This window comes from Jaculus jaculus, chromosome 8 (assembly GCF_020740685.1).
Source record: "Jaculus jaculus isolate mJacJac1 chromosome 8, mJacJac1.mat.Y.cur, whole genome shotgun sequence".
In the NCBI taxonomy this organism is placed as follows: domain Eukaryota; kingdom Metazoa; phylum Chordata; class Mammalia; order Rodentia; family Dipodidae; genus Jaculus; species Jaculus jaculus.
In genome coordinates, this window is record NC_059109.1 from 123,789,714 (window position 1) to 123,817,114 (window position 27,401).

General features: G+C 47.7%; 1 protein-coding gene across 1 annotated transcript in view; it reads left to right on the forward strand.

The window, feature by feature from the left end:
• Positions 1 to 23,861, forward strand: part of Mybl2 (MYB proto-oncogene like 2) — a 35,906-nt gene extending 12,045 nt beyond the window's left edge. Inside the window, exons 6-14 of the mRNA XM_004669291.2 lie at positions 3,060 to 3,222; positions 12,682 to 12,969; positions 16,383 to 16,805; positions 17,966 to 18,105; positions 20,136 to 20,235; positions 20,727 to 20,840; positions 21,291 to 21,395; positions 22,656 to 22,805; positions 23,333 to 23,861. Coding sequence (XP_004669348.1) covers positions 3,060 to 3,222; positions 12,682 to 12,969; positions 16,383 to 16,805; positions 17,966 to 18,105; positions 20,136 to 20,235; positions 20,727 to 20,840; positions 21,291 to 21,395; positions 22,656 to 22,805; positions 23,333 to 23,461 — 1,612 coding nt within the window. The 3' untranslated portion in view covers positions 23,462 to 23,861. The remainder of the gene's footprint in view (positions 1 to 3,059; positions 3,223 to 12,681; positions 12,970 to 16,382; positions 16,806 to 17,965; positions 18,106 to 20,135; positions 20,236 to 20,726; positions 20,841 to 21,290; positions 21,396 to 22,655; positions 22,806 to 23,332) is intronic.
• Positions 23,862 to 27,401: the final 3,540 nt, after the last annotated feature.

A 27,401-nucleotide genomic window follows, 5' to 3' on the forward strand; every position in this document is an offset into this window, starting at 1 on the left:
ACCCTTTGGCAATGATTTTGATTAAAAAGTTTTAAAAGCCGTGCGTGGTGGTGCATGCTTTTAATCCCAGCACTCGGGAGGCAGAGGTAGGAGGATTGCCATGACTTCGAGGCCACCCTGAGACTACAGAGTTAATTCCAGGTCAACCTGGACCAGAGTGAGACCCTACCTCGAAAAACCAAAAAAAAAGAAAAAAGTTTTAAGCCCTACAGCTGGGGACATGGCTCAGCAGTTATAGGTACTTGCTTGCAAAGCCTGATGTCCCGCATTCAAAGGTTCGATTCTCTAGTACCTACAGACCCAGATACACAAAGCAGCAAGTGTGTCTGCAGTTCATTAAGTCCTCAAATCTCAACTATGTCATTTTATGGGTCCTATTATTGTTTATATTTTTAAATGCTTTTTAAATTTATTTATGAGAGAGGAGAGAATAGGTGCCCCAGGGCCTCCACTTGCTGCAGATGTACTCCAGACAGACTCATGCACCACCTTGTGCATCTGGTCTACATGGATCTTGGAGAATCAAACCAGGGTTCTTTGGCTTTTCAGGCAGCACCTTAACCACTAAGCCATCTCTCCAGCCCATTATTGTATTTTTAAAAAATTTTTAAATTTATTTTTAATTTGCTTATATGAGAGTGTCAGAGAGAAAAAGGCAGAGAGAAAAGAGAGAGAGAATGGGTGCGCCAGGGCCTCCAGCCACTGCAAACAAACGAAGGAACTCCAGACGCATGTGCCTCCTGTGCATCTGGCTAACATGTGTCCTGGGTGTCCTTAGGCTTCACAGGCAAGAGCTTAACCGCTAAGCCATCTCTCTAGCCCTCCCCCTTTTTTGTTTTAATGCAAGAGTGTGAGAGAGAGAATTGGCGTGCCAGGGCCTCCAGCAACTTGTAATTAAACTCCAGATGAGTGCACCACTGACATGCGTGTGCAGCCTTGCTCACTTACTGCTTTTTTATGAGAGGGAGGGTGAGAGAAGGAGAGAATTGGCATGGCAGGACACCCAGTCACTGTAATCAAACTCCAGACAGGGTGCACCAGCCTGTGTACATGGGTGACCTTGTACACTTTCATCACCTTGTGCATCTGGCTTACGTGGGACCTGGAGAGTCGAACATGGGTCCTTAGGCTTCACAGGCAAGTGCCATAACTGCTGAGCCTTCTCTCCAGCCCTAGTGTATGTTTTTAACAGTTTATTTCATTATTGATAATATTTTTCAAACACAAAAAATACCACCTATTTCCTGCATTGTATATCTGCCCAGTGTTACTTTTTTTTTGCTAGTTCCCCTCAGGGTTCTGTTTCCCATTGGAGGGCTCTCTTGAAAGGCTTGCTGATGAGTGGCAGGCCATTCACCTGTAGGAACCAGTCATTATGAGTTGTTTGGAAGGTCATTGCACCCAGGTTGTACTTATCTGCTGATGGCTTTGATTGTCCATTGACCTGTTGGGAGGACTTTCCAAGAATTACTCAGTATTCTCTGGAGTGTCCAGGCCTGGTGGAAGAGCTGCAGCTTTGCAGGAAGGGGACTGGGCGAGTTACCTCCAATGTGCAGATTTTCACTGAGTTCCAGCCCTGTGCTCCATTCCTGTCTTATGGTCATAAGTACCTGGCTATTTCTTCATAGAGAAAAACCCTCTGTTCCGCCTGCAGGGTGAGAGCCTCTGCTGTTTTCAGCCTGTGTTTCATCCCTGTACCTCCCTAAGCCTAGTTTCTCCAATACTGGGGCTTTTGGGGTTCTCTGAGGAGCTTGGGATGACTTGGCCCAGTTTGTGCCAGACTCTTGTCTTTGAGGTCACTTCCGTTTCAATTCCCTGTCCCCTGACAGCTTGGCAAGTTTCCCTCACTGCTTTTTAATTTAATTAAATTAATTTAATTAATTTCTTTTTTATTGACAACTTCCATAATTGTAAACAATATTCCATGGTAATTCCCTCCTTCCCCCTACTTTCCCCTTGAAACTCCACTCTCCGTCATATCCCCGCCCCCAGTCAGTCTCTTTTATTTTGATGTCCTGATCTTTTCCTCCTATTATGATGGTCTTAGGTAGGTAGTGTGAGCACTGCCCTCACTGCTTTTTATTTCCTGAAAACTTGCCATCCTCTTCTACCCTGTTATCTTTGTCCTTGTGCATTTGTATTTGTTTCATGGCTGACCCGCAATTCACTATGTAGACTCAGGGTGGCCTTGAACTCACGGTAATCCTCCTACCTCTGCCTGCTGATTACTGGAATTAAAGGTGTGTGCCACCATGCCCACCTAGATCCAGACCCAGATGAGAAGTCAGCAGCAGCCAATAGTTTGCCTACAATTTCTACGGATGCACAGGGTGCTAAGGGGTGGATAAGGGCTAGAGGGCTGGCTTAGTGGTTAAGGTGTTTGCCTGCAAAGCTAAAAGATCCAGGTTTGATTCCCAAGGATCCCTGTTAGCCAGATGCACAAGGGGGCGCACACATCTGGAGTTCATTTGCAGTGGCTGGAGGCCCTGGCATGCTCATTCTCTCGTTCTTCCTCTTTCTCTATAAAATAAATAAATAAAATATATTTTTAAAATATTTTTTAATTTTTATTTATTTATTTGAGAGCAACAGACACAGAGAGAAAGACAGATAGAGGGAGAGAGAGGGAATGGGTGCGCCAGGGCTTCCAGCCTCTGCAAACGAACTCCAGATGTGTGCGCCCCCTTGTGCATCTGGCTAACGTGGGACCTGGGGAACCGAGCCTCGAACTGGGGTCGTTAGGCTTCACAGGCAAGCGCTTAACCGCCAAGCCGTCTCTCCAGCCCTAAAATATATTTTTTAAAAGAAGGAGGATAAAGGTTTCAAACACATTTTCAGCTTTGTAATTTCTGTCATAGCTTGAAATACTCTTGAATTACATCTGCTTATTTCATAAAGATGTGTGGACGTTCTCTGTAAACCGTCGGGGGCTTGAAGCAGTGAGACTTCATTCTAGAACTGAGTTTCCACTCACAGCAGTGAGAACTCAGCTCGTGGGTGTGATGTGCCTCACGTGCAACCAGAGTTGCAGTTCAAAGGTCGCTCATTTTCCCTTGCAGGACAGACAATGCTGTGAAGAATCACTGGAACTCCACCATCAAAAGGAAGGTGGACACAGGAGGCTTTCTGAATGAATCCAAAGACTGCAAGCCCCCAGTCTACCTGTTGCTGGAGCTTGAGGACAAGGATGGCCACCAGAGGGCCCAGTCTGCAGAAGGGCAGGTGAGGGGGTTCTCCGGTGTCATTCCCAGATGGTTAGTTTTTTTCTTTCCCACTTACTTGGCACTATTCTCTTGACTCCTGTATCCTTAGCTGCTCACTGGTTTCTTCTACACACTCTTGAGTACGGCCTCCATGTTTCTAGGGCCTTTCCTTCTGACATTCTTTTTTTAGATTTATTTTTATTTATTTGTTTATTTATTTATTAGAGATAGAGAGATGGAGAATGGGCACACAAGGGCCTGTAGCCACTGCAGGCAAACTCTAGACACATGTGCCACCTTGTGTATCTGGCTTACGTGGGACCTGGAGAATCAAACCTGAGCCCTTAGGCTCTACAGGCAAGTACCTTAACCGCTGAGCCATCTCTCAACCCCCCTTGTGACCTTTTTTTAAAAATCTTTTTTTGAGGTAGGGTCTCACTCTGGCTCAGGCTGACCTGGAATTAACTATGTAGTCTCAGGGTGGCCTCAATCTCATGATGATCCTCCTACCTTTGCCTCCCGAGTGCTGGGATTAAAGGTGTGCACCACCACGTCCGGCTTCCCTTGTGACATTTTTGTACAGTGACTGGCACTTGTCTTGCCTGCAGGACAACAGCAGTCTGGTCAGTGATGCTGAGGCACGGGATATCCTTATTAGCAGAGTATTTGTATTAGTCAGAGCTCTGTAGAGGAACAGAACTGCTAGAATGAATTATATTAAAAAGGGAATTTATTGGATTAGTTTATGGTAGTCCAATAGCAGTTGAGGCTAGAGAATCAAGGAACCCGGTAGCTGCTCAGTCCACATGGCCAGATGCCTCGGCAGTCCTGATTAGGCACTGAAGTTCTGGAGGCTTTCTGAGGAGCTGCTGGGTTTCAATCTACGCTGGTCTTCAGTTGATGCTGGTCTTCAGTCAGCGCTGGAAGGCAGCGAGCAGCTCTGGCAGACAAATGGAAGGAAGCATGGGCTCTTTTTACCCAGAGCTTCCTTATATAAAGTCCCCCCGAGAGAGGCCGCCAGCTCTGGGAGAAGGACTTCCTCCTTCAGTTAATCCTTCCTGGAAGCAATCTCGGAGACCCACTAGAAAGGGATTTCTGTGGATTACTAAACAGATCAAGTTGGCAACACCTTAACTATCACAAGTCCACCCCTTGTCAACTTGACACCAAACCATATCTCCTTACAGCATAGTTAATTTCCAAATGAAAACAGTAACAAGCTCATAATTCTGCTTAACATGGTCTAACTATTCCATGTACAACCAGAAATGCAAAATCGTCTGCCAACACAAAGCAAGGTTCCTTGAGGAATGCTTAGTCTCTAATAGGTCTTATATATATTCAACAATACTTAGTGATATAATCTTAATATTAGTATAGATATGTACAAACATTCCATATCAAGGTAGAACAGAAACATTGCAATTACAGTCCTCGTTTTTGTAACTGGTCACATGGCCTTAGCTGGTATTTGTAACTACCTTCTTTTCCTATCCATTCTGTATTTCCTGCACCTTCAGCAAGCATCTCAGCAGGTGCCTATCACACTACCTCTGTTGGGTTGTTGCAGTTGTCCATTGACTTTGATTACAGGGCATGGTAACACTAAGAAAACGCCTAAAGGATCTCCTGTTCTGCAGACATACTCTTCCTTACCTCCATTGTGGAGGAGCAGTCCATTTCCCCCCTAGTAGCCTGGATCATTCACACCTGCTTACATTGTAACATTGTTGAGTGGAGGGCATCAGGAGCCCAAAGTGCCCAGGGGGAAGTTTTAGCTAGTTCAGTGGAATGTTCATGTCTCCTGGCAAAAGCACTTCCCTCTCTGGCACCAAGACCTCTAGACCAGCCAAGTGTAAGGTTGTGGAAACAGCAAGCAAAAATTTGGCTAAGGGATGACTTCGGCTGATGTTAAACAGAACCATTCCCATTTCTACCCCTTGATTCCTGGACCCGTGAATCTGGGCCACAGGAGAAACAGTACCTTGTATAGGACACTGATTCAGAGCATATACAGCCTGCTGGAGGACACTCTCCCAGTACTCCAAGTGATTGCCATCTCGTTGGCATTGTAGCTGTTTCTTTAAAAGGTCATTCCATCATTCTATCAAGCCAGCTGCTTCAGGGTGGTGGGGTGCATAGACCAGTGAATTCCATGATCCTGAGCCCATTATCATACTTCCTTGGCTGTGAAGTGAGTTCCTTTGGTCAGGAGCAATGCTGTGTGGAATACCATGATGGTAGACAAGGCATTCTATAAGCCCATGGATAGTAGTTTTGGCAATAGCACTACATGCAGGAAAAGCAAATGCATACCCAGAAGCAGTGTCTATTCCAGCAAGGACAAAATGCTGCCCTTTCCATGATGGAAGTGGTCCAATGTAGTCAACCTGCCACCAGCTTGCTGACTAGTCACCTCGAGGAATACTACCATATCAGGAGCTCAGAGTTGATCCCTGGAAGATGATGCTGGAAGTTTGGCACTCAGCAGCAGCCGTAGCCAGGTCAGCCTTAGTTAGTGGAAGTCCATGTTGTTGGACCCATGCATAGCTTGCATCCCTGCCACCATGGCCACGTTGTTCATGGGCCTCTTAAGCAATGACAGGGATTGCTGAGGAAAGAGGTTGACCACCATCTACAGAACGGGTCAGCTTATCTACTTGATTATTAAAGCCATACTCTGATGAGGTCACCTTCTGGTGAGTATTAACATAGAATGCCAATATTTTTAAAAAATTATTTTATTTATTTATTTGAGAGAGAGAAAAAGGGAGGGGGGAGAGAAAGAATAGGCTTGCCAGGGCCTCCAGCCGCTGCAAATAAACATGAGATGCATGTGCCCCCTTGTGCATCTGGCTGATGTGGGTTCTGGAGAACTGAACTGGGATCCTTTCGCTTTGCAGGCAAACGCCTTAAATGCTAAGCCATCTCTCTAGACCCACAAGTATCTTTATATCCTTTTCCCATTCAGAGAGTTCTATCCACATACACCTCCCCCAAATGTTCTTCTCACCAATTTTCCAACTGTGCTCCTTCCAAGTCTCAGACCATCTAGCCAAGCTGTTGGTCATAACCCATGAGTCAGTGTATTACTATCCATCTGGCTATTTTTCTTTCCAAGCAAAATGCACAACCGTGTGCACTGCCCAAAGTTCCACAAATTATGACGACTTCCCTTCATCACAGTCCCTCAGAGTTGTCTCAGAAAGGGGCTGTAATGCTGTAGTTGTCCACTTCTGGGAGGTGCCCACATAATGTGCTGAGCCATCTGTAAACCATGTCCTTGTCCTTTCTTCTTCAGTCCGCTGATCAGAGTGCACACCCCATGATGCCATAGGTGCATGCTTGGGGACAGAAGGCATTGTTACAGGAGTAGAAGTCATAGGCATTTGGGCAACTTCCTCACGTAACTTACTTATTATGCCTTCAAGGCCTGCTCGAGCAGGTCATGTATATACCACTTCCATTTGATGGACAGACTGCTGCTATGTACATCCAACTTTATGGTCTGGCAGGTCAGATAACACCCAGCTCTTAATGGGCAGCTCAAGCCGCATAGTAACTTGATGCACTAAGGCCCGATAGCAAGCCAAGAGCTATCTCAAAGGGAGAATAATTGTCTGCAGATGATGGCAGGGTGCTGCTCCAAAAATCCCAAGGGCCTCCACTGTGATTCACCTATGAGGGCCTGCCAGAGCCTCCGAACGGCATCCCTATCTGCCACCGACACCTCAAGTACCATCGGATCTGCTGGATCATATGGCCCAAATGGAGAACAGCCTGCACAGCAGCCTGGACCTGTTGAAGAGCCTTCTGTTGTCTGGGTCCCACTGAAAAGTAGTAGCTTTCTGAGTCACTTGGTATGGGACAGCGTAAGCATCCAAATGAGGAATGTGCTGTCTCCAAAATCCAAATAGGCCCGCTAGATGATTTTCTTAGTGGTGGGAGGGGCCAGATGCAACAACTTATTCTTCACCTTAGAAGGAATATCCCTGCATGCCCCATACCAGTAAATTAGAAATTTCACTGAGGTGGAAGGTCCTTGAATTTTGGGTAGATTTATTTTCCATCCCCTGATGCGCATATGCTGTACCAGCACCTCTGAAGTGGTTGCCACCTCCTGCTCATTAGATCCAATCAGATTATGTTATTGATATAATGGATCAATGTGACACCCTGTGGAAGGGACAGGCAATCAAGATCCCTGTGAACTAAGCTATGACACAGGGCTGCAGAGCTAATATAACCTTGAGGTAAAACAGTAAAAGTGTACTGCTGACCTTGCCAGCTGAAGGCAAATTGCTTCTGGTGGTCCTTATGGATAGGAATGGAGAAAGCATTCACAAGACAAATAGCTGCATATCAGGTACAAGAAGATGTGTTAATCTGCTCAAGTAAAGAAGCCACATCTGGTCCAGCAGCTGCAATTGGAGTCACCACCTGATTAAATTTCCGATAATCCACTGTCGTTCTACAGGATCCATCTGTCTTCTGAACAGGCCAAATAGAGTTGAAGGGAGATGTGGTGGGATCCATCATCCCTGCATCCATCAAGTCCTATATAGTGGCATTATTTTTTGCAATCCCTCCAGGGATTTTGAAAAACCTATTTATTTATTAGAGAATGGGGACACCAGGGCCTCCAGCCAATGCAAACAAATTCCAGACATATGTTCCCCTTTGTGCATCTGGTTTACATGGGTCCTGGGAAATCGAACCAGGGTCCTTTGGCTTTGCAGGGAAGTGCCTTAACTGCTAAGCCATCTCTCCAGCCTGTGATACTGTTTTTGATTCACCATTTTTCCTGGTGGTGGGAACCTCAATGGTTTCCCTTTGGCCTTTCCAACTATAATAGCCCTCCACAAAGGGAACCAATGTTGGGGTTCTTCTAAAGTATATCCTAATTATGTATTCTGGGACTGGGGAAATAACCACAGTGTGAGTCCTGGGACCCACTGCACCCACTGTCAGTCTATTTGCCAAGACTTCATTGATCACCTGACCTCCGTAAGCACCTACTTTAACTGGAGGGCCACGGTGCTTTTTGGGGTCTCCTGGAACCAATGTCAATTCAGAGCCAGGGTCCAGTAGGCCCCCAAAGGTCTGGTTATTTCCTTTCCTCGGTGTACAGTCACTCCAGCAAAAGGCCACAGGTCCCTCTGAAGAAGGATAGGAATAAACTTAATATTGAAACTTTTGGGGATTGTGGAAAGGTACTTCCTCAAGGGGATCCAGCCACCCTTTCAGTCAAGGGGCTTAGGATGTGTAAACTGGCTCAAGTATGGAAACTGATTAAGAGGACTTGATTCTCTGTTGCTATAAGTCAAAGTGGCCTTATGTTCCTTTGCTCTGGAACTGTTCTGCAGTTCAGATACAGATCAAGCAGGAGCTCAGTAGGCTTCTTATCTATTTGACTTCTGGGAACACCATGATTAATCAGCCAATGCCAAAGGTCCATATGAGTCATGCCTTTATGTGCAATTGCCTATGCTGTCTTTTATGAAAAACACTCACCATACCTTTGGCAATTCAGCACTGCCACTTGGCCCTTGTTACCCCGAGATCCAGTTATACCCATTGCATCTAAATCACCTAATGCAGCAACTGCAGCTCCCACTGTGAGGTCTTTTTTAATATAAAAGACCAATGATGGGATTTCAAGTATGCTGCTGCTTTCCTCACAAATCTTTTTTTATTTTTTATTTTTTTATTTTAGTTTTTCGAGGTAGGGTCTCACTGTAGTCCAGGCTGACCTGGAATTCACTCTGTGTTCTCAGGGTGGCCTCAAACTCATGGTGATCCTCCTACCTCTGCCTCCCCAGTGCTGGGATTAAAGGCGTGTGCCACCATGCTCCACTTATTTATTTATTTGAGAGCAACAGACAGAGAAAGAGGGAGAGAGAAAATGGGCACGCCAGGGCCTCCAGCCAGTGCAAACAAATTCCAGACGTGTGCGCCCTCTTGTGCATCTGGCTAATGTGGGTCCTGGGGAATTGAGCCTTGAACCAAGGTCCTTAGGCTTCACAGGCAAGTGTCTAACTGCTAAGAAATCTCTCCAGCCCACAAATCTGTTTCTTATAGTCTTAGTGAAGGGCACATCTTCTGGACACTCCCATTGTGGGGGAAAAGATGAGTTTACGTGGCAAATCCACTCCAGCATTCCAAGTTCTCTGAACCTTTTAATCCCTCCATCAGTGTTAAACCAAGAGATACCAGGCAGCTCGAGCTCATTCAAAGTATAAGTATTCATACTCCAGCCAACCAACCAAATAAACTCTTGGTACCTCTTCCAGCTGCACGAACTGCAGAGTTAAATCTAAAATCTAAGCAACCAACCAGCCTCCTCGTTTGTCTTACTCTTTCTCAAATATTCAAATGTTTTAAATACAGAGCCACTAAATTCCTTGCTCTTCATAAGACATGACTGAAGTTCACCAAATACATCTATCTCACAGAGTTCTTTAAATAGTTCACACATGGATTATTTCCAGTAAAAGCCCTCTTTATCACCAGGAGGGCCTTTAGTGGCACTGAAGTTGGAAAGCCAACCCCAGATAGCACCAAGCCCACTAGAGAAATCCATCCTTACAATTCTGTTTCTCTAGAACCACTCCTGGTACCAAAATTTGTATTAGGGTTCTTTAGAGGAACAGAACTGCTAGAATTATTTATATTAAGAGGGGAATTTAGCTGGGCATGGTGACACATGCCTTTAAACCCAGCACTCAGGAGGCAGAGGTAGGAGGATCTCGATGAGTTCAAGGCCAGCCTGAGGCTATGTAGTGAATTCCAGGTCAGCCTGGGCTAGAGTGAGATCCTACCTCGAAAAACAAAATAGGAATTGGATTAGTTTATGGTAGTCCAATAGTAGTTGCAGGCCCAAGGATCAAGGAACCCAATAGCTGCTCAGTCCACTTGGCCAGATGCCTCAGCATTCCAAACGCTGCACTGAAGGCCTGGAGTCTTCCTGAGCTGCTGGTCTTCAGTCAGCACTGTAAGGTAGCGAGCAGCTCGGACAGCCAAGTGGAAGGAAGCAAGGGCTCTTTTCACCCAGAGCTTCCTTATATGAAGTCCCTCTCCGAGAAAGGTTGCCAGCTTTAGGGGAAGGACTTCCTTCTTCAGTTAATCCTTCCTGGAAGCAGCCTCGGAGACCCACCCCAAAGGGATTTCTGTGGATTACTAAGCAGATCAAGTTGATAACACCTTAACCATCACAATCTTTCTCATTTGTTTTTTGAGAAAAAAAAAATGTTCTTAAATTTGCTTTTTCCAATCCCCGAACTGAATCAGGTTTGCCATCAAAAAATAATAGTAAGAGGTCTGGAGAAATAGCTTAGTGGTTTAAGGCACTTGCCTACACAGCCAAAGGACCAAGGTTCAATTCCTCAGGACCCATGTAAGCTAGATTCACAAGGGTGCAAACATCTGGAGTTTGTTTGCAGTGGTAGGAGGTGTGTCCATTCTCTCTCTCCTTGCCTGTTTCTCTCGCAAATAAAGGCAAATTAAAAAAAAAAGAAAAAGTAAGGGCTGGTAGAGATGGCTTAGCAGTTAAGGCTTTTGCCTACAAAGCCAAAAGACGTTAGTTTGATTCCCCAGTACCCATGAAAGCCAGATGCACGAAGTGGTGCATATGTCTGGAATTCCTCTGCCGTGGCTTGAGGCCCTGGTGTGCCCATTCTCTCTCCTTTCCTCTCTCAAACAAATAAAATATTAAAAAAAAATAAGTCAGGCATGGTCTCAGCACTTGGGAGGCAGAGATAGGATCAAGGCCAACCTGAGGCTAGATAGTGGATTCCAGGCTAGTTTGGGCTAGAGTGAGACTGGAGGGGGGAGGGGGGAGGCAGCCAGGTGTGGTAGCCTACACCTTTGATCCCAGCAGAGGTGAAGGTTTCAGCCTGAGGCAGAGTGGGAGAGCTTCATTAGCCTTTAGAAATCCTGATTTGTTGAAATCGGTTTATTGATGTTCCTTTCATCCCCCACACCGTTGTGCTCCAGGAAGCTGGCCTTGCTAAGCCAGGACTGCCCCACACCAATGCCCTGAGCCCAGGAGGCCATGAACCTTTGCCCTCAATCTCCCTCATCTCCAGCATGAGTGTTTGAGTTTGCTTTTTATGAGACAGGGTCTCACTGTGTAGCTCAAGCTGGGCTTGAACTTGGGGCAATCATCTTGCCTCCGCTTCCCAAGTGCTGGGGTTACAGGTATGTGCACACACGTGCATGGGCCTGAATACAGTGTTGGCTGTCCGCTGTTGCTCATCTGTGTTTCCATGAAAGTGAGAGACACCAGTGTTGGGGAAGTTAAAACAAGAGGATTCTAAGTTCAAGGCCAGACTGTGGCTATATAGCTCATGTCTCAAAACAACTAAGCAAACCAACCCAAGTTCAGAATATACTGTTTGCCTGTACACACCAGCTGCCGCAAATGATTTCCGTGCGCTCTTTGTGCATCTGACTTTACGAGCGAATGCCTTTAACCATGAAGTTTTCTCCTTGGCGCCTGAATGTGCTGGTTTGCTTTTGCCTTTTTAAAAATCTTGCATTTAGCTGGGTGTGGCGGCACACACCTTTAATTCCAGCACTTGGGAGGCAGTGGTAGGAGGATCACCACGAGTTCAAGGCCACCCCAGACTACATAGTGAATTCCAGGTTAGCCTAAAGCTAGAGTGAGACCCTACCTCAAAAAAAAAAAAAAATCTTGCATTTATACTGCATATTATCTTTTTATTACTTTATCTTAGTGTTTATCCCCTAATTTTGTTGGTAGCTTCCTTTCTGTTAGGAAAGGTTTTAGCAGTGCACATGTCACCCTCAGTGAAAGTCTCTCACTTGAGAGTTCTGCTTGTGCCAGCAACACATACAGTTGTCACGTGACTATTAGCACAAACAAAATACATTTCCATCAGCCCCCAAATTCCAGATTGTGCTGGTCTACCCTGCTGCGATAGACCCCTGGGAACCACTTGCCTATTGTCTGCCTGCCTGCTGTTTTTGACTTTTCAAGCATGTTGTATTCATGGAGCCATAGTTATGTTTGTGTGTCTTGTTTCAATCAACGTAATACTTTACGGATTCACCTGTGTTGCATGTTAACATCTTTCGAGCCCTGTTCTGAAGTTTTGTCTTATCTGTAGTCTGTGGTCAATTTTTCCATGATCATTTCGACATTAGATTTTTTTCTTTTTCAATATTTTATTTATTTATATGACGGAAAGAGGGAGAGAGAATGGGCATGCCAGTGATTCCAGCCACTGCAAACAAACTCCAGACGCGTGCACTCCCTTGTGCATCTGGCTAACGTGGGTTCTGGGGAATCAGACCTGGGCCCTTTGGCTTTGTAGGCAAACACCTTAACTGCTAAGCCATCCCTCCAGCCCTAGGTGTTGGTTGATTTGGGTTGTATATTTTTCAGGTAGAAACGATCGCATAGTCTGTATCTCCACAAACATGTACAAATGGTGTGGCCTTGTGTCTTTAACAGGGAAGCCTTGTGACCACTGGGCCCCTGGCGCCGCTTGCCATGAAAGAGGAGGAAAGCAGTGAGGAGGAAGCCACAGCAGCTGCCACTCTTAAGGAGCAGCAGCCCATTCCTGTAGGGCTGTGTGACGTGCACAGCCCCCAGCCCCTGGAGGTCTTCCCTAAGCGTGAAGACCAGGAGGACTCCTCCCCAGAAACGAGCCTGCCCTACAAGTGGGTAGTGGAGGCGGCAAACCTGCTCATCCCTGCTGTAGGCTCCAGCCTCTCTGAAGCCCTGGACCTGATCGAGTCGGTATGTTGGTCCCAGCACCTTACAGCAGGCACAGGGTGGAGAGTATTTCTCTTGTGAGCCTGCACCTTTTTGATCCTTCTGTCACCCTGTTACCATTTACTGACCAGTATGAACACGGCCCTGAGCAGGGCGCAAGAGCACCAGACCCGCTGTGCCGTCCTTGCCCTTGCATGGGGTGGGGTGTGAATCCCTCCCAGAGAGGGCACAGCACTGCCTACAGCTACTGGGCCATAATAGCAGAGCAGACCCAGGCGCCATACGATTAGATTTCCTTGCTTGGGGGTGCTGGCTAAGTGAATTGGGCTACTTAGTTCAAGGCCATGTTGTGATTGCTATGCTAGGTGTCCATTGTGCCCCTGTTGTGTGGCTCTTCCTGAGGAGATGTGAACAAATGTCTCTTCACCACAGATAGGGCACTGACAGATCAAAGAGATGATTCTGAACGGGTAAGTTTTCTGGAGATGGTTACAGGAGTGTGGGTGCCTCAAAGGCAGCTACATCACTAGAGGAATGCCCACCCTAGCAGGACGCTCCTTCAGAGACTCTCCCCTTCCTTAGACTGTCTTGATCTGTCTCTATGCACACGTGCCGCCTGGCTCTGTCAGTTAGAGAGCTTCGAGGTGTCTGTGCCCTACCTTCTTGGAGACCGTTTTCTCTGCTACAAATGAACTGCCAGACTGAAAATGATAGAAGCTTTTGCATAGGTGCTGGGGAAATGAACCCTGGCTGGCCAGCTTTGCAAGCAAGCCCCTTTTACTGCTGAGCCATCTCCCAGCCCATTCCTTTCTGCTTTTATAGCCTTGTGAATCCTGTAACTTTCTGGGCTTCCTGTCTTCAGAACCTCCCTCCAGGAGAGCATGCTTCAGACTTGGTGGGTCTGTGTTGCCCCACTTGTGTGACAGTCCCGCTCAGCTGTACCAGAGGGAGTTAAGACGGTACCCTGATGTTTGGTCAGAGCTTGGGCTTTTTCCAGTTACCTTCCTCCTTTGGCAGCAGAGTGACAACAATTGCAAAAACCTGCTATCCCTTCCCTGCAGCATTTGCCACAAGGCAGTCCTTGTAGGATGAGCTTCTGGCTTCCAGATTTAATCGGTTCTTTAACCTCTGAGGTCAGAATGTGGTTGAACTCATCTCCACTCTTAGGAATGAACTGCCCCAAGCTCCAGCCTATCCTAAGAATCACAATTTTCCCCTTTTATCTGGATTAACTCAAGGCAATACTTTCAGAATCAGTGGAATTCTCCTTCTAGAAGCCTTTGAGTAAAGGTGGAAGGACCTGTCCTGACTCTCAGGTTTGTTCCTTGAAGCTCAGTGCAGGTTCCTTGGTGTGAAAGCAGGGAAGTCATTGAGGCCAGCAGGGTTGCTGTGGGGACTGCAAACAACTTGTGAGGTGCCCCAAAATGGAGGCCAGGATGGGCAAGCATCCCATCCACTCTTTCAGGGTTGGTCCTTAATGATTGGTCTGTAGGAGCCATGTATGGTACTTGTGTGGTTTCCTTTTGTGTGTGTGGACATGCCCGTGTGCATGAAGATCAGAGGATAACCTTAAAGTGTTGGGCTCCTTTGACTGTATTTGAGACAGGATCTGTCTGGTTTTGCTGTTGGGCAGGCCAGGCTGGTCCCACAAACCTCAGGAGTCTCTTGACTCCACCTCCCATTGCCAAAGGTCATTTGTGGTGACATTTATACCTCTTTTGTGTCCAGCCTTATGTGGGTGCTGGGGATGCAAGCTTGGGTTGGCAGGTTTGTAAGCAAGCCCCTTTAGTCACTGAGCAACATGTGTTTTCTTTTTCTTTTATCTAGTTTTGGCTATTTTATTTTTATTGACAACTTTCATAATTCTAGACAATAAAGCATGATAATCCCCCCTCACTTTCCCCTTTACAAATCTACTTACTCTCCATCATTTCCCCTCCTCCTCTCAATTACTCTCCTATTTTAATGTCATTATCTTTTTCTCCTGATATGAGGGTCCTGTGTAGATACTACCAGGCACTGAGAGGTCGTGAAGACCCAGGCCATTTTGTGTCTGGAAAACTGCATTGTAAGCAGTCTTACTCTTCTTTCGGCTCTTATATTAACTTCCTCCACCTCTTCTGCAATGGACTCTGATCCCTGGAGGGTGTGAAGAGACGTTTCAGTGCTGAGTGCTCCTCTGTTACTTCTTAGTACTTCAAATCCTCTCTAACCAAAAGTGAGAACAGCATTAATATATGGGTGTGGATGTTAAGAACAGTGCCTACTGTGCAGTTTGGTGAGCATAACATATGTATTTAGCCAGACCCCAGCAGGCTTTACACCCCTAGGGTTCATAACTTCCCCCATCATTGGTTTTCAATACCAGGCATGTATTCCCTTCTATAGAGCAGGCCTCCAGTCTAATTAGAGTGGTTGGTTTCCCCCATAACAGATGTGCCACCATTGCACCCATTGGCTCATTTGGCCTGGCTGGCTAAACTTAAGGCTTGCAGTGTCCACTGTTATTTATCTCCACTGATGACTTCTCTCTCCCATAGGGCTGCATGGAGTATAGCTTTTTCCAGCTTTCTGTCAGCTGGTCTACATGGTGGAGGTTTTCAGCTCAACTCCAGCAGGGTTTCTCAGTAACCTTGCAGCCCAAGCATGTGGACTCTTTAGCAATAGGGTCTTACCATCAATTCCTGGTGGGGAAACAAGAGTCTTGGCAATGACCTGTAATGTTTTGAGGGTATCAGGGACCTCTTGACCAACAACTCACTGGAAGGTATCCCATCTTTTGGCCGTGAAATTTTCCTATTAACAATCTATGGCTTCTGGGTGTGCTGTTGTCCAAAAAAGTAGGTTTCCATATTCATAACCTCTTAAGTTTTGATTAACCCTTTCCCAGTTTTTAAAAAAATTTTGTTTTTGAGTGAGTGTGAGAGAGGGGGGCTAGAAGGAGGGAGGGAGGGAAGAAGAAAAAGAGAGGGAGAGAATGGGCATGCTAAGGCCTTTCATCCACTGTAAAAAAACTCCAGACCCATGTGACCCTGTGGTGCATGTGCGACATTGCCTTTTTTTTTTTTTTTTTTTGAGGTAGGGTCTCACTCTAGCCCAGGTTGATCTGGTACTCTGTAGTCCCAGGCTTTCCTCAAACTCAACAGTGAGCCTCCTATTTCTGCCTCCCAAGTGCTGGGATTAAAGGTGTGCACTGCCATTCCTGGCTTTCTTTTATTTATTTATTTTTGAGGTAGGGTCTTGCTGTAGCCTAGGCTGACCTGGAATTCCCAATATAGTCTCAGTGTGGCCTCGAACTCACAGCAATCCTCCTATCTCTGGCCTTCTAAGTGCTGGGCTTAAAGGCGTGCACCGCCACGCCCAGCTTTATTTTCTTTTAGTGGATAAGTCCTACTGTACTGTAAGAAGAGTACTTTTTAACCTCCATCTCTGGGTAGGACCCCGATGCTTGGTGTGACCTAAGTAAATTTGACCTCCCTGAGGAGCCATCTGCAGAAGGCAACAGCAGCAGCAGCAGTCCAGGACAACCCCAGTCATCACAGGAGCACCAGCCACAGGCACTGCCAGCCCATCAGGCCGTTGCCCTGGGGCCCAGCATGACTGAGTATCGGCTCGATGGCCACACTATCTCGGACCTGAGCCGTAGCAGCCGGGGGGAGTTGATCCCCATCTCCCCCAACACCGAGGTTGGGGGCTCAGGTATTGGCACACCGCCCTCAGTGCTCAAGAGGCAGAAGAAGCGGCGTGTGGCCCTTTCCCCTGTCACGGAGAACAGCGCCAGCCTATCCTTCCTGGACTCCTGTAACAGTCTCACCCCGAAGAGCACACCTGTCAAGACCCTTCCTTTCTCTCCTTCCCAGGTGCGTGGGCCCCTCTGCTCACCTGTCACTTCTGTTTACAGACACACAGTGCCCAGTTGGGATCTATGTGCCTGGCGCCTGCAGTGGGTTATAACAAGACTCAGATGAGGGTGATAAATGGTGTACAGCGGAAGTTCATGGTGCTGGGCTTGTGGCTAGCTTGATTCAGGAAGGCGGCCGGGGACATGGCTTGCACTGAGGAAGCAGCAGGGAGTTGCTGGGCAGGGAAGGAGGAGGGCCAGAGGATTGAGTCGTAGTTGAAGAAAGAAGCTCTTCCATGCCCTGTTCACAGAAACCTTTTCAGCAGTGGTTGGGCAGCGGGTGGCTGTGTAGACATGACCCAGCTGTGTCTTGCTGTTGGGTAGCTCTTGGGATGGGCTCTTGATGAATTCACTAGACTGGAGGTTGGAGAGGATTCTGGTGACAGCAACTTCTGAGTCCTCAAGAGCTGTCTGGATTCTGGTCTGTCTCCAAGGACTCAATACAGAAAGAGGAACCAGGTTTGTTGTAGGATCCCAGGGAAGTGCTCAGATGGTAACCTTGCCTTCATTGCCTTGCGTAGAGCCAGAAACAGGGAAGGCCGTGGCTAAAGAGTGAGGCTGCTCCAGTGAGAGCTGTTGGCTACAGAAGGAAGATCACAGTGCTCGGAGCTGCTCCAGCATCCTGGAAGGATGGAGCGTGGTGGTCATCTTACCCAGAGTCTCTGTCTTTGTTCATATACCTGAAGCCCATGGTTGCTCCTCAAAGCAAATGGAAGAGCTTGAGATCCTTGACACTGACGCTAACTGGATCTGAATCTTTACTGTCAGTGCAAGGATATAAAGGTTTTAGGGTTTTCAGTGAAGGGGATGGTGGTGGCAATAATGCTTGTCTCTATCACCTGCTGAGCCTTAGTAGGAGCAGGTCATGGACAAAGCTGTCACTGTCCCCTGGATCTCTTTAGGTTAGCTAAGAGCTGGTTTTGTTTCTTTGAAAGGCGCCATCTCTCCCGCAGTTAGCTTTCTTCATAGGATTTGAGTGATGATGAGCCCAGGGTCTTGAGAACCTGTTGGTGCTACTGTTTGCTGGTAGCCTGCAGGTCAGGAAGGGGGCTCAGCCTCAGTGAACAGTCATGGCATGAAGAAGGGCTCAGGACCTCTTGTCCCCCTTTCCCCTTGTAGTTTCTGAACTTCTGGAACAAACAGGACACCTTGGAGCTGGAGAACCCCTCACTGACATCCACTCCAGTGTGCAGCCAAAAGGTGGTGGTCACCACACCTCTGCACCGGGACAAGACGCCCTTGCACCAGAAGCACGCCGCGTGAGTGCTGCTCAGTCCCTGGTCCTAGCTCAGCAGTGGCCTGCCTGTTCATCTTGGGCACTGGGGAGGTGCTCTGGGAAAAGCAACAGAGAATCTGGCCTTGGAAAGCAGGGTTTTTCTCCCTTCTGGCTACTGTACCCCTTCATTTTGTAACCACAGGAACAGTTCAGATTGCCGCAAGAAACACTGTTCATCTGTGTGTCTGCCCCCACTTTATGAATACCAAGTGCAAATCAGTGTGTTTGAGCAGAAGAGGACCTTGGGCTCTGTCTGACCCTACCTTCCCTAGAGGGCATCAGTTCCTGTCCACCCTTGGCCTGCTCTTTGGAGGGGCTTTTGCTAGCATTCACTTCCTGTGTCAGGGACTCATGTAATCCCACGCTGGTCTCAGATTCACTATATAGCTGAGGAGGGCCTTGGACGTCTGCTCCTCCACTTCCCCAGTGCAGGGATAACAGGCATCATCCGCCACTCTTGGCGCCTCCCCCTCCTTCTCAGGGGGGTTGTAGTTTATTGGAAAGAACCAATCACTAACAAAGATAGATGTTCTTAGTTTACAATGGAGCTGTATATCCCAGTAAACCCAGTGTAAGTTAAAACTGCTCTACGCAGTGGTTGGATTGTAGCTCAGTGGTAGGATGTGAGCTTAGCATTCAATAAACAGCTCACACTTTCAAACAAAAAACAAGTGAGGGTTGGGAAGAGGTTGTTTGGATCCTTGTTTAACTTAATCGACAACCTGAAGAAGGAAAGGGAGTGATCTGCACTTGGGCATCTTCCTCTCCCCCGGTGGAATGGCCTAGGGGCTAGTGGGGCACAGGCTGCCATGTCCAGAAGTTGCCCTCTGCTCTCCATGTTTGTCTGACTTCCCCGGTATACGCTGAAAACCAGTTGGGCAGTATCTGTAGGTGACCAGGACCAAGCAGACCTTATGATATGAAACATGAAGGGACATGTTTGTGGAGGCTTGTACCTACCAGAAAAGTTCAAATTTGTCAAGCCCTCAGCCCTGGAATTCTGGCGTATAAAGTGCCTTTTCTGGCCCTCCCCTCTCCCAGCGGGCTTCTCCATCACAGCAGAAAGCAGGCCTGCGTGCAGGAGTGGTGGGGTAGCCCACATCTGACAGAGGAGCCTTCATGGCTGTGCCTATGGTCCAGCTGTTCCTGGATTGCTCACCGCTACTGTGTTCTCTTCATATTTCTGCCCCCACCGTGATGATTTCAGTGAACTTGGGGATGTCATGGCCATACAGTCTTACACTTAAGTTTGCTTATGATGTAATTTCTATTTATTTATTATTTATTAGAGAGAGAGTATGGGCACACCAGGGCCTCCAGCCACTGTAAATGAATTCCAGATGCATGCACCCACTTGTGCATCTGACTTACGTGGGCCCTGGGGAATCGAACTGGGGTCCCCTGGCTTTGCAGGCAAATGTCTTAACCGCTAAGCCATCTCTAGCCTCTTATGATGTACTTTCTACAGAGGGGATGCACAGGGTTGTGGTCTTCCAGGATCATACTCCTTCACCCACTGGCTCTGAAACATGACCACAGGACTGCTTTGTTTCTGCGAAGTTCTGGAATGGAACAGCATTCTCTGTCAATATCTGGGTTTCCTGCTGCCTCTGTTCTGCCCTTTATTTATTTATTTTTATTTTATTTTATTTATTTATTTTTGAGGTAGGGTCTCACTCTAGCTCAGGCTGACCAGGAATTCACTATGTAGTCTCAGGTCTCACTCGAACTCATAGTGATCCTCCTACCTCTGCCTCCCAAGTGCTAGGATAAAAGTTGTGCACCACCATGCCTGGCTTTTGCTCTTTATTTTCTGAGGATAGCTCTTCTGTTGGTCCCCTGTCCTGGACCTGGCAGGGGCAGGCGGGCAGGCACCATAGGACCAGTATTATGGGACAGGGAAGAGCATTTTTTTGTGGGGAGGAGGAGGGTAGCCACTGAACATGAGGTCATAACAGAGAAAGTGGAGGAATCTGTTCTGTCTTGCTAATCTCCTCCTCTGGCCCCTGGCAGGTTTGTAACTCCAGATCAGAAGTACTCCATGGACAACACTCCCCACACGCCAACCCCGTTCAAGAACGCGCTGGAGAAATATGGACCACTGAAGCCCCTGGTATGTGGTATGGTGTCTGTGGGTCTCTGTGTACTTGGTTCATCCAACATTTAGGGCTCATAGCTGCCTTTTGAGATCTCCAGATTCCTTTCACCAAGGTAATGACAAAGCTGATAGTTGTCACCTTAGCAACATTTTCTCAGTGCCTGCAGTGTGCGAGGCTGGCATTAGCTGGTGGTGGAGCCAGTGGAACCTGGTAGAAGCTTAGAGTGTCGGTTGTCAGAGGTGGACATTAAAACAAACACTTAGTGCTTATAACACATACTGTGTAAAGAGAGAACTGCACTGGGTGTGACTACTTATCCCTCTAAGCCCAGCCCTTGGGAGGTGGAGTCAGGAGGATCAGGAGTTCAAGGTCACACTCAGCTAAATACTAAATATCAAGTTCAAGACTAGCATGGCCTACATGAGACCCTGCGTCCAAATAATAATAATAATAATAATAAGGCTGGAGTGGGCTTCATGTGGGCCACTTTTCCCTTTGCCCACAGCCCCAGACCCCACACCTGGAGGAGGACTTGAAGGAGGTGCTGCGCTCCGAGGCTGGCATTGAGCTCATCATTGAGGACGATGTGAGGCCCGAGAAGCAGAAAAGGAAGCCTGGGGTGAGTGGCAGAAGGACTAGGGGGTTGGAGTCATGGGGAGTATCATGCCATAAGGAGAGGTGGGAACCTGACAGGGGAAGGCTTGCCTGGGCAAGGTGGGGGAAACTGGACTTGGATAATTCTGTGCCAGGAATGTTGAGAGGCAGCATGGTGTGGTAGAGACCTGGGGGTCTGTATCTGGTCCGATTCTGGGTGAGGAGTGGGTGTCATGGTGCTTGGATGTTCTTGAGTCCTGCTTGCTGCTATGGGGAAGTTCCTCTTCAGAAGAGTCTGATGGGCCAGGGTCTCCTGGTCTTCCCTAGATAAAGCAAGTCCCACCAGCTAGGCCTTGAAGGCCTCACTTTTGGTAAAGCCTGATTATGTGGCTATCAATGGCTGTGGACATTAAGGTGCTGACTATGGAATCCCCTGGTGGCCACAATAACTACCCTCTTCTATCCCAACCCCCAGCTGCGGAGGAGCCCCATCAAGAAAGTTCGAAAATCTCTGGCTCTTGACATTGTGGATGAAGATGGGAAGCTGATGATGTCTACACTGCCTAAGACTCTGTCCTTGGTAAGGGGTCAACAGTGTCTACTGCTGCAGAACTGCAGAGGGCTTTCTTGTCCCCGCCCTCTGCCTTTTTGTAGTTGTGGAGTAGACCTTCCAGGTGGAGTCGTCTGTGATTCTCAGGCTGGGCTTTGGAAAGACTGGCTTTGCAGTGAGACGGGCAGGAGGATTGGCAAAGGTTGGCAGGTCTGGGTGCTCAGCCCAGCCTTCACTTAGCAGCTCTACTGTGTTGTTTCCAAGTTTTGTATGGTGTCTCAGGGTCTCTGAGATGAACTTCCAAACCAGGCACAGTTATGGAGAAAAGAATATTCATTGAAGCTTTACAGATCCAGGGTGAGCTCCATAATGGCAGAAGAAACTGGCCTTGCTTTCACAGGTCCGAGAGAGAGAGAAAGTCAAAAGCCACACCACACAGCACACTTAAGGGCTCCAGCTAGGCACACTTTGCTATCAAAAAGCCCATAAGAGGAGTGCAGGCAGGAGTGGGATGCGCCATTGGGCAGAACAGGAGCTGGACACGTTTCAGGAGGGGCTGGACACAGCGTCCATTCATAGGCCCATGCCACACTCCTTTTGTAGTTGTTTCTGGACCAGGTGGCCCAGAAACTACTGGTCCCCACGTAGGGCTTTATGTGTGGAAGCCAGCAGTGCCGGGCTCATGCTCAGTGCAGGGCTCTCTAATCATCTAAGTAAACAGACGGAAGAGCTTTCATTTTCTAAAGAAAGAGAGAGAGAGAATGGGTATGCCAGGGCCTCTAGCCACTGCAAACAAACTCCCGATGCATGCGCCCCCATGTGTATCTGGCTTATGTGGGACCTGGAGAATCAAACCTGGGCCCTTAGGCTTCACAGGCATGTGCCTTAACTGCTAAGCCATCTCTCCTGCACTTTTTTTTTTTTTTTTTAAATTTTTATTTCAGAGGGAGAAAGGAAGGGAGAAGGGGGAAAGGGATGCACCAGTGTATCTTGTACAAAAGAACTCCAGAAATGTGCTAGTTAGTGCATCTGACTTTATGTGGGTACTGGGAAATTGAACCTGGGCTGGCAGACTTTGCAAGCAAGGGTCTTTACCCATTGGGCTGTCTCTCCAGACCAGAAGAGCATTCGTTTAAGCTTCACACCTGCAAGAGTGAATGGAAGCTTAGAGAAGCTAACATCCTCTCAGCAGCCAGTTGTGAGCAGTGCAAGGGACCAGGAAGGTTTTATTGATGTGTTGTTTTGTTTTTTCTTGTGGTAAAGTAGTGACTGACTTGGTTTTGGTTTCAGCCTTCAAACGTCCCATCTGGCTCCTGTAGCCTCACCCTTCCAAGTATCAAAGAGGACAACAGCTTGCTCAATCAGGGCTTCCTACAGGCTAAGCCCGAGAAGGTGATGACAGCCCAGAAGCCCCGGGGCCACATTCCAGCCCCTGCCCCTGTGAGTGCTGACCATCCTTCTTATTCTGATCCCTGCAGGGCCCCTGCCCAGGCCGACTGCTCCTCCTGCTTCCTGACTTTAACTGCCTGCCTGGCTCTTCTGACCTTCATCCAAATGCCACTTCCTCAAGGAGGCCTTCCCTGGCCTTATTCTTTTCCTGTGGCGTGGCTCTCACTTGTCACTAGGTCATTATGTCTCTTCGATTTGCATAATGTCCATCTGTTCTTGAGGGAAGGAGCTAGCCCTAGGCCACTTGTATCTCTGGCCTCACCAGTCTGCTTGGCTGTGACTTTTCAGTGAGGCTCATGGGCATGGCACCCTGTCTCCTGGCCCGGCCCTGTACTTCACTGTTGAGGAAGCCACAGATGGGTCATGAGTCTCTTGGAGCTACCCAAGAAGATAGTCAAGCACAGGCCTCTATTAGAGAGATGGTTCTAGAAATGTCTCTACCCTCCCCGGCAAGGACCTGCAGGGTATGTGGGGAGCACATGATCCTGTGTGATGATAAACTTCTTACCTCTTCCTAGATGACTAGTGCCTGGAAGATGGTGGCCTGTGGAGGGACCAAGGACCAGCTCTTCATGCAGGAGAAAGCCCGGCAGCTCCTGGGCCGCCTGAAGCCCAGCCATACGTCTCGGACCCTCATCCTATCCTGACAGGCACAAGCCTGTTCTTATGTTTACAGGGGCTTGGGTGAGCATGGAAGGGATTTGTTGAAAGTCACCCTCAGGTGCAGGTGACAACCTCCAGGAAGCCTTCTGCCACCAGCCCCTCCTCAGACTGCTCAGGTGGCAGTGGAGGGACCATACACTGTCCTGTCTTCAAGTCCAGCTGTGGGCAGTTCTTGGTGCTAACAGAACAAAGTTCCACTCCTGGGCCTACTTGTCCCTTTGCTGATGCTACAGGGAACCCTTTTAGCTTCACCCAAGCTTTGGTCAGGCCTGGCTCTCATCTCAGACCCCTGTTTAGGACAGGGGATGTGGCTGGGGTGTTCCATGCCTCAGCCCTGTTGGTACAGTTTCTTGAAAGAATAAAAATTGCCTTTCTTTCTCTGCAGCCCTGGACTCTGCCTTTCTCCTGGGCCCTGCTTAAAGTTCCCTGGTGACTGTCCCTTTCTGGGATACAGGCACATGGGCCCAGACCTTTGCAGTGCAGCTTTGCCTATATAATCCAGCCCAGGAGTTTCTACACTTTTTTCCCTAGGAGAGCCGCATGACTAGGAAGCCGTTTCTCTTGGCTCTGTACTGAGTGGGCACGTCTACAACAAAACTCCCAGAACCGTGGATGAGGTAGAAGTTGGTGGACTGAATGGACACACATTCAGAGAAAATGGTAGAATGGCGCATTAACGTCCTCCCCTTTCTTTGGCTCTTAAAATCTTTATTTCTTCTGCAGTGGGCCCTGAGTCTTGGAGGCTGTGATAGAGATGTATCATTTAGTGCTGAACACTCTGCTGTCACTTCTCAGCACTTTGGTGATTTTGACTCACCCTGGTGTGGTTGCCACCATCTAAAAAGAGACACTTCTCTAACCAAAAGTGAGGGTAGGGCTCAGTGGTTAAGGTACTGGCCTACAAAGTCAGAGGACCCAGGTTTGATTTTCCAGGACCCACGTAAACCAGATGCACAAGAGGCACATGCTTTGGGAGTTCATTTGCAGTGGCTGATGGCCCTGGTGTGTCCATTCTCTATCTGCCCTTTTCTCAAATAAAAAATGAATGAATAAATAAAAAGTTGTTTTAAAAAAGTGAGAGCAGCATTAATAAATAGGTATAAGTATTGGATGAGCATAATGTCCATTTAGCCAGATGACAGTAATAGTACTTTCTCATGGCTTATGACTTCCCTAGCTATAGGCTTTTTATTTATTTATTAGAGAGAGGAAGGAGAAAAAGAGGATGGGTGCATCAGGGCATCTAGCCACTGCAAACAAACTCTAGATGCATGTGCCACCTTGTGCATGTGGCTTATGTGGGACCTGGAGAATTGAACCTGGGTCCTTAGGCTTTGTAGGCAAGTACCTTAACTGCTAAGCCATCTCGTTATCCCTGGCTTTTTAATTTCTGTTTATATTCTTTATATATTTGAGAGAGGCAGATGGGATGTGTGCCCAAGTGGCTCTGGCCACTGCAAATGAACTCCAGATGCATATACCATCTTGTGCATCTGGGTCCTTTGACTTTGCAGGCAAGCACCTTTAACCACTAAGCCATCTCTCCAGTCTGTGACATAGGCTTTTTTCTTTTTTCTTTTGGTTTTTTGAGGTAGGGTCTCACTCCAGCTCAGGCTAACCTGGAATTCACTATGGAGTCTCAGGGTCGCCTCAAACTCATGGCGATCCTCCTACCTCTGCCTCTCTAGTGCTGCGGTTAAAGACATGCTCCACCATGCCCAGCTGACATAGGCTTTTGATTAGGTTGTCAGTACCAGGCAGAAATTCATTCCATCAAGGAGTGGGCCTCGAATTCAATCAGAGCAGTTGGGTTCTCCCCATAACAGATATGCCACTATTGCACCAGTTGGTACATTTGGCCTGGCAGGCTAGCCATAGAGTTTGTAGAGTCAACTGTTGGTTAACACCGTTGATGACTACCCACTCCCAAAAGGTGCATAGTTCTTCCCAGCATCCCGATAGCCAACAGGGAAGCGACTTCCAACTCAGCGTAGCTCGAAAGTGTCCTGAAGCCCAAGCTTGTGTAGTCCTCAGCAATAGGGTCTTACCAGCTAGTGCTGTTGGGCAGCCAAGAGCTTTGGCAATAGCTTGTAGTATTTGGGAGGCACCAGGGGCCTCCCTGATCAACAACTCCTTGGAAGGTATATCCCACGTTAAAAGTGTATGCCACCGTGCCAGACATGTCTTCTTTTCTGAGGGGGAAGGAAGATAGTTAACTTTATAGAAACAGTTGCAAAAGTGAAGATGGGGGTGGGTGGCAAAGTTACTCTCGTTAGAAAACTTCATACTTAACACTTTTTTCCTAAGCCAGGGTGGGGGGACAAACCTGTGATTCCAGCTTTTATGAGGCAGAGGCAGGAAGCTCACTAAGTTTCAGGCTAGCCTGCTCTACATTGTCCCACGTCAGCCAAGGCTACACAGTGAGGCTCTGTCTCCAACAAGAAAAGTAGGGGCTGGGGAGATGGCTCTTCAAGGCACTTGCTATCAAAGCCTGCTGGCTTACATTCAATTCCCTGGCTCACCTGTAAAGCTGGATGTACAAAGTGGCGCTTTGCATGTGATCCCAGTGTGTCTGAGCAGTCGGGGGCAGAGACGGGAAGCCAAAGCTGGTTTTCAGTGGTAAGAGTCTGTCTCAAAGAAAGTGTGGCACAGACACTTAGGGCAGTCCTCTGATCTCCACATGTGACTGGCACGTGTATGCCCAAACACACAGAAGTCAAAATAAACCAAAGACTTTCCCTTAAACTTTGAAAAGACTTAATCCAGCCACTGTTTTTAAAGATGCATATTATTTATTTGAGAGAGAATGAGTGTGTCAGGGACCCTAGCCCCTACAAAGAACTGTGGGCACATGTGCTACCTTGTGGATCTGGCTTACACATAGGATCTGGAGAATCGAACCTGGGTCCTTATACTTCGCAGGAAAGCGCCTTAACCGTTAAGCCATCTCTCCAGCCTAAGATACATGTTTTAATGCCGAGCAGGTAATACACTTACATATATGTACTTGGAAAGGATGGGCATGTCTTCCCTATAGGCAGCTGGTGAGGCTATCAGAAAGAGGTCTGCAAGCTCTGTGAGGGACCAGGTGGTAAACATTTGCGGTCAGATTCCTAGTGTGTGACTGCATAGAAATCCACATGCATGTCGTCTCCCTCAACCCTGTAAAAATGACATTTTATGCACACTGTACTCTGGACTTGATTTTTATCAATTAAGTCTGGCCCTTGGCAAACTGTCTCCCCAGCCAAGTCCTGCCTGCCACCCATCTCTAGTTTTTTGTTATTTTTTGAGGTAGAGTCTCACTGTAGCCCAGGCTGACCTAGAATTCACTATGTAGTCTCAGGGTGGCCTTGAGCTCACAGCGATCCTACCGCTGCCTCCTGAGTGCTGGTATTAAAGGTGTTGGGATAGAGCTTCACTGGTCTAAATGCCAAGTAGTTGCACAGAGGCCATGTGGGAGACAAAGCCTAATGTATAGACTTTGCTGAACACATTTGTTGACCTCTGAGTCAAGCGCTATGTCCACATCTGTAGAGAAAGCTTGTACGCTCCACTCATGGCAGTGTGTTTCATTGTGAGGGTGCATCATGATTCATTTACAGGCTCTGCGAACACTTCTGACCTTTAATGCCACGGTGAATAATCCTGCACTTAACCTCATTTTCTGCCTGAGAATGTGTTTACAGATGGAATCTTGGGGGTGGAATTGCTCATTCAACTCCACTGTGCACTCATCATCTTTATAGCTGTGATCGAAGTGTTCCCCGTGGAGATCGGGTCAACTTACGTTCTCATCAGCGTGGTAAACCAAACACTTTGGCAGCAGAGCACTTATAAGCCTTTTGATAATTCACCTGTATGCTAGGAGACAGAAGAGAGATCAGTATCCCACTGCAGCCGATTTTGCATTCTTTTTTTAAA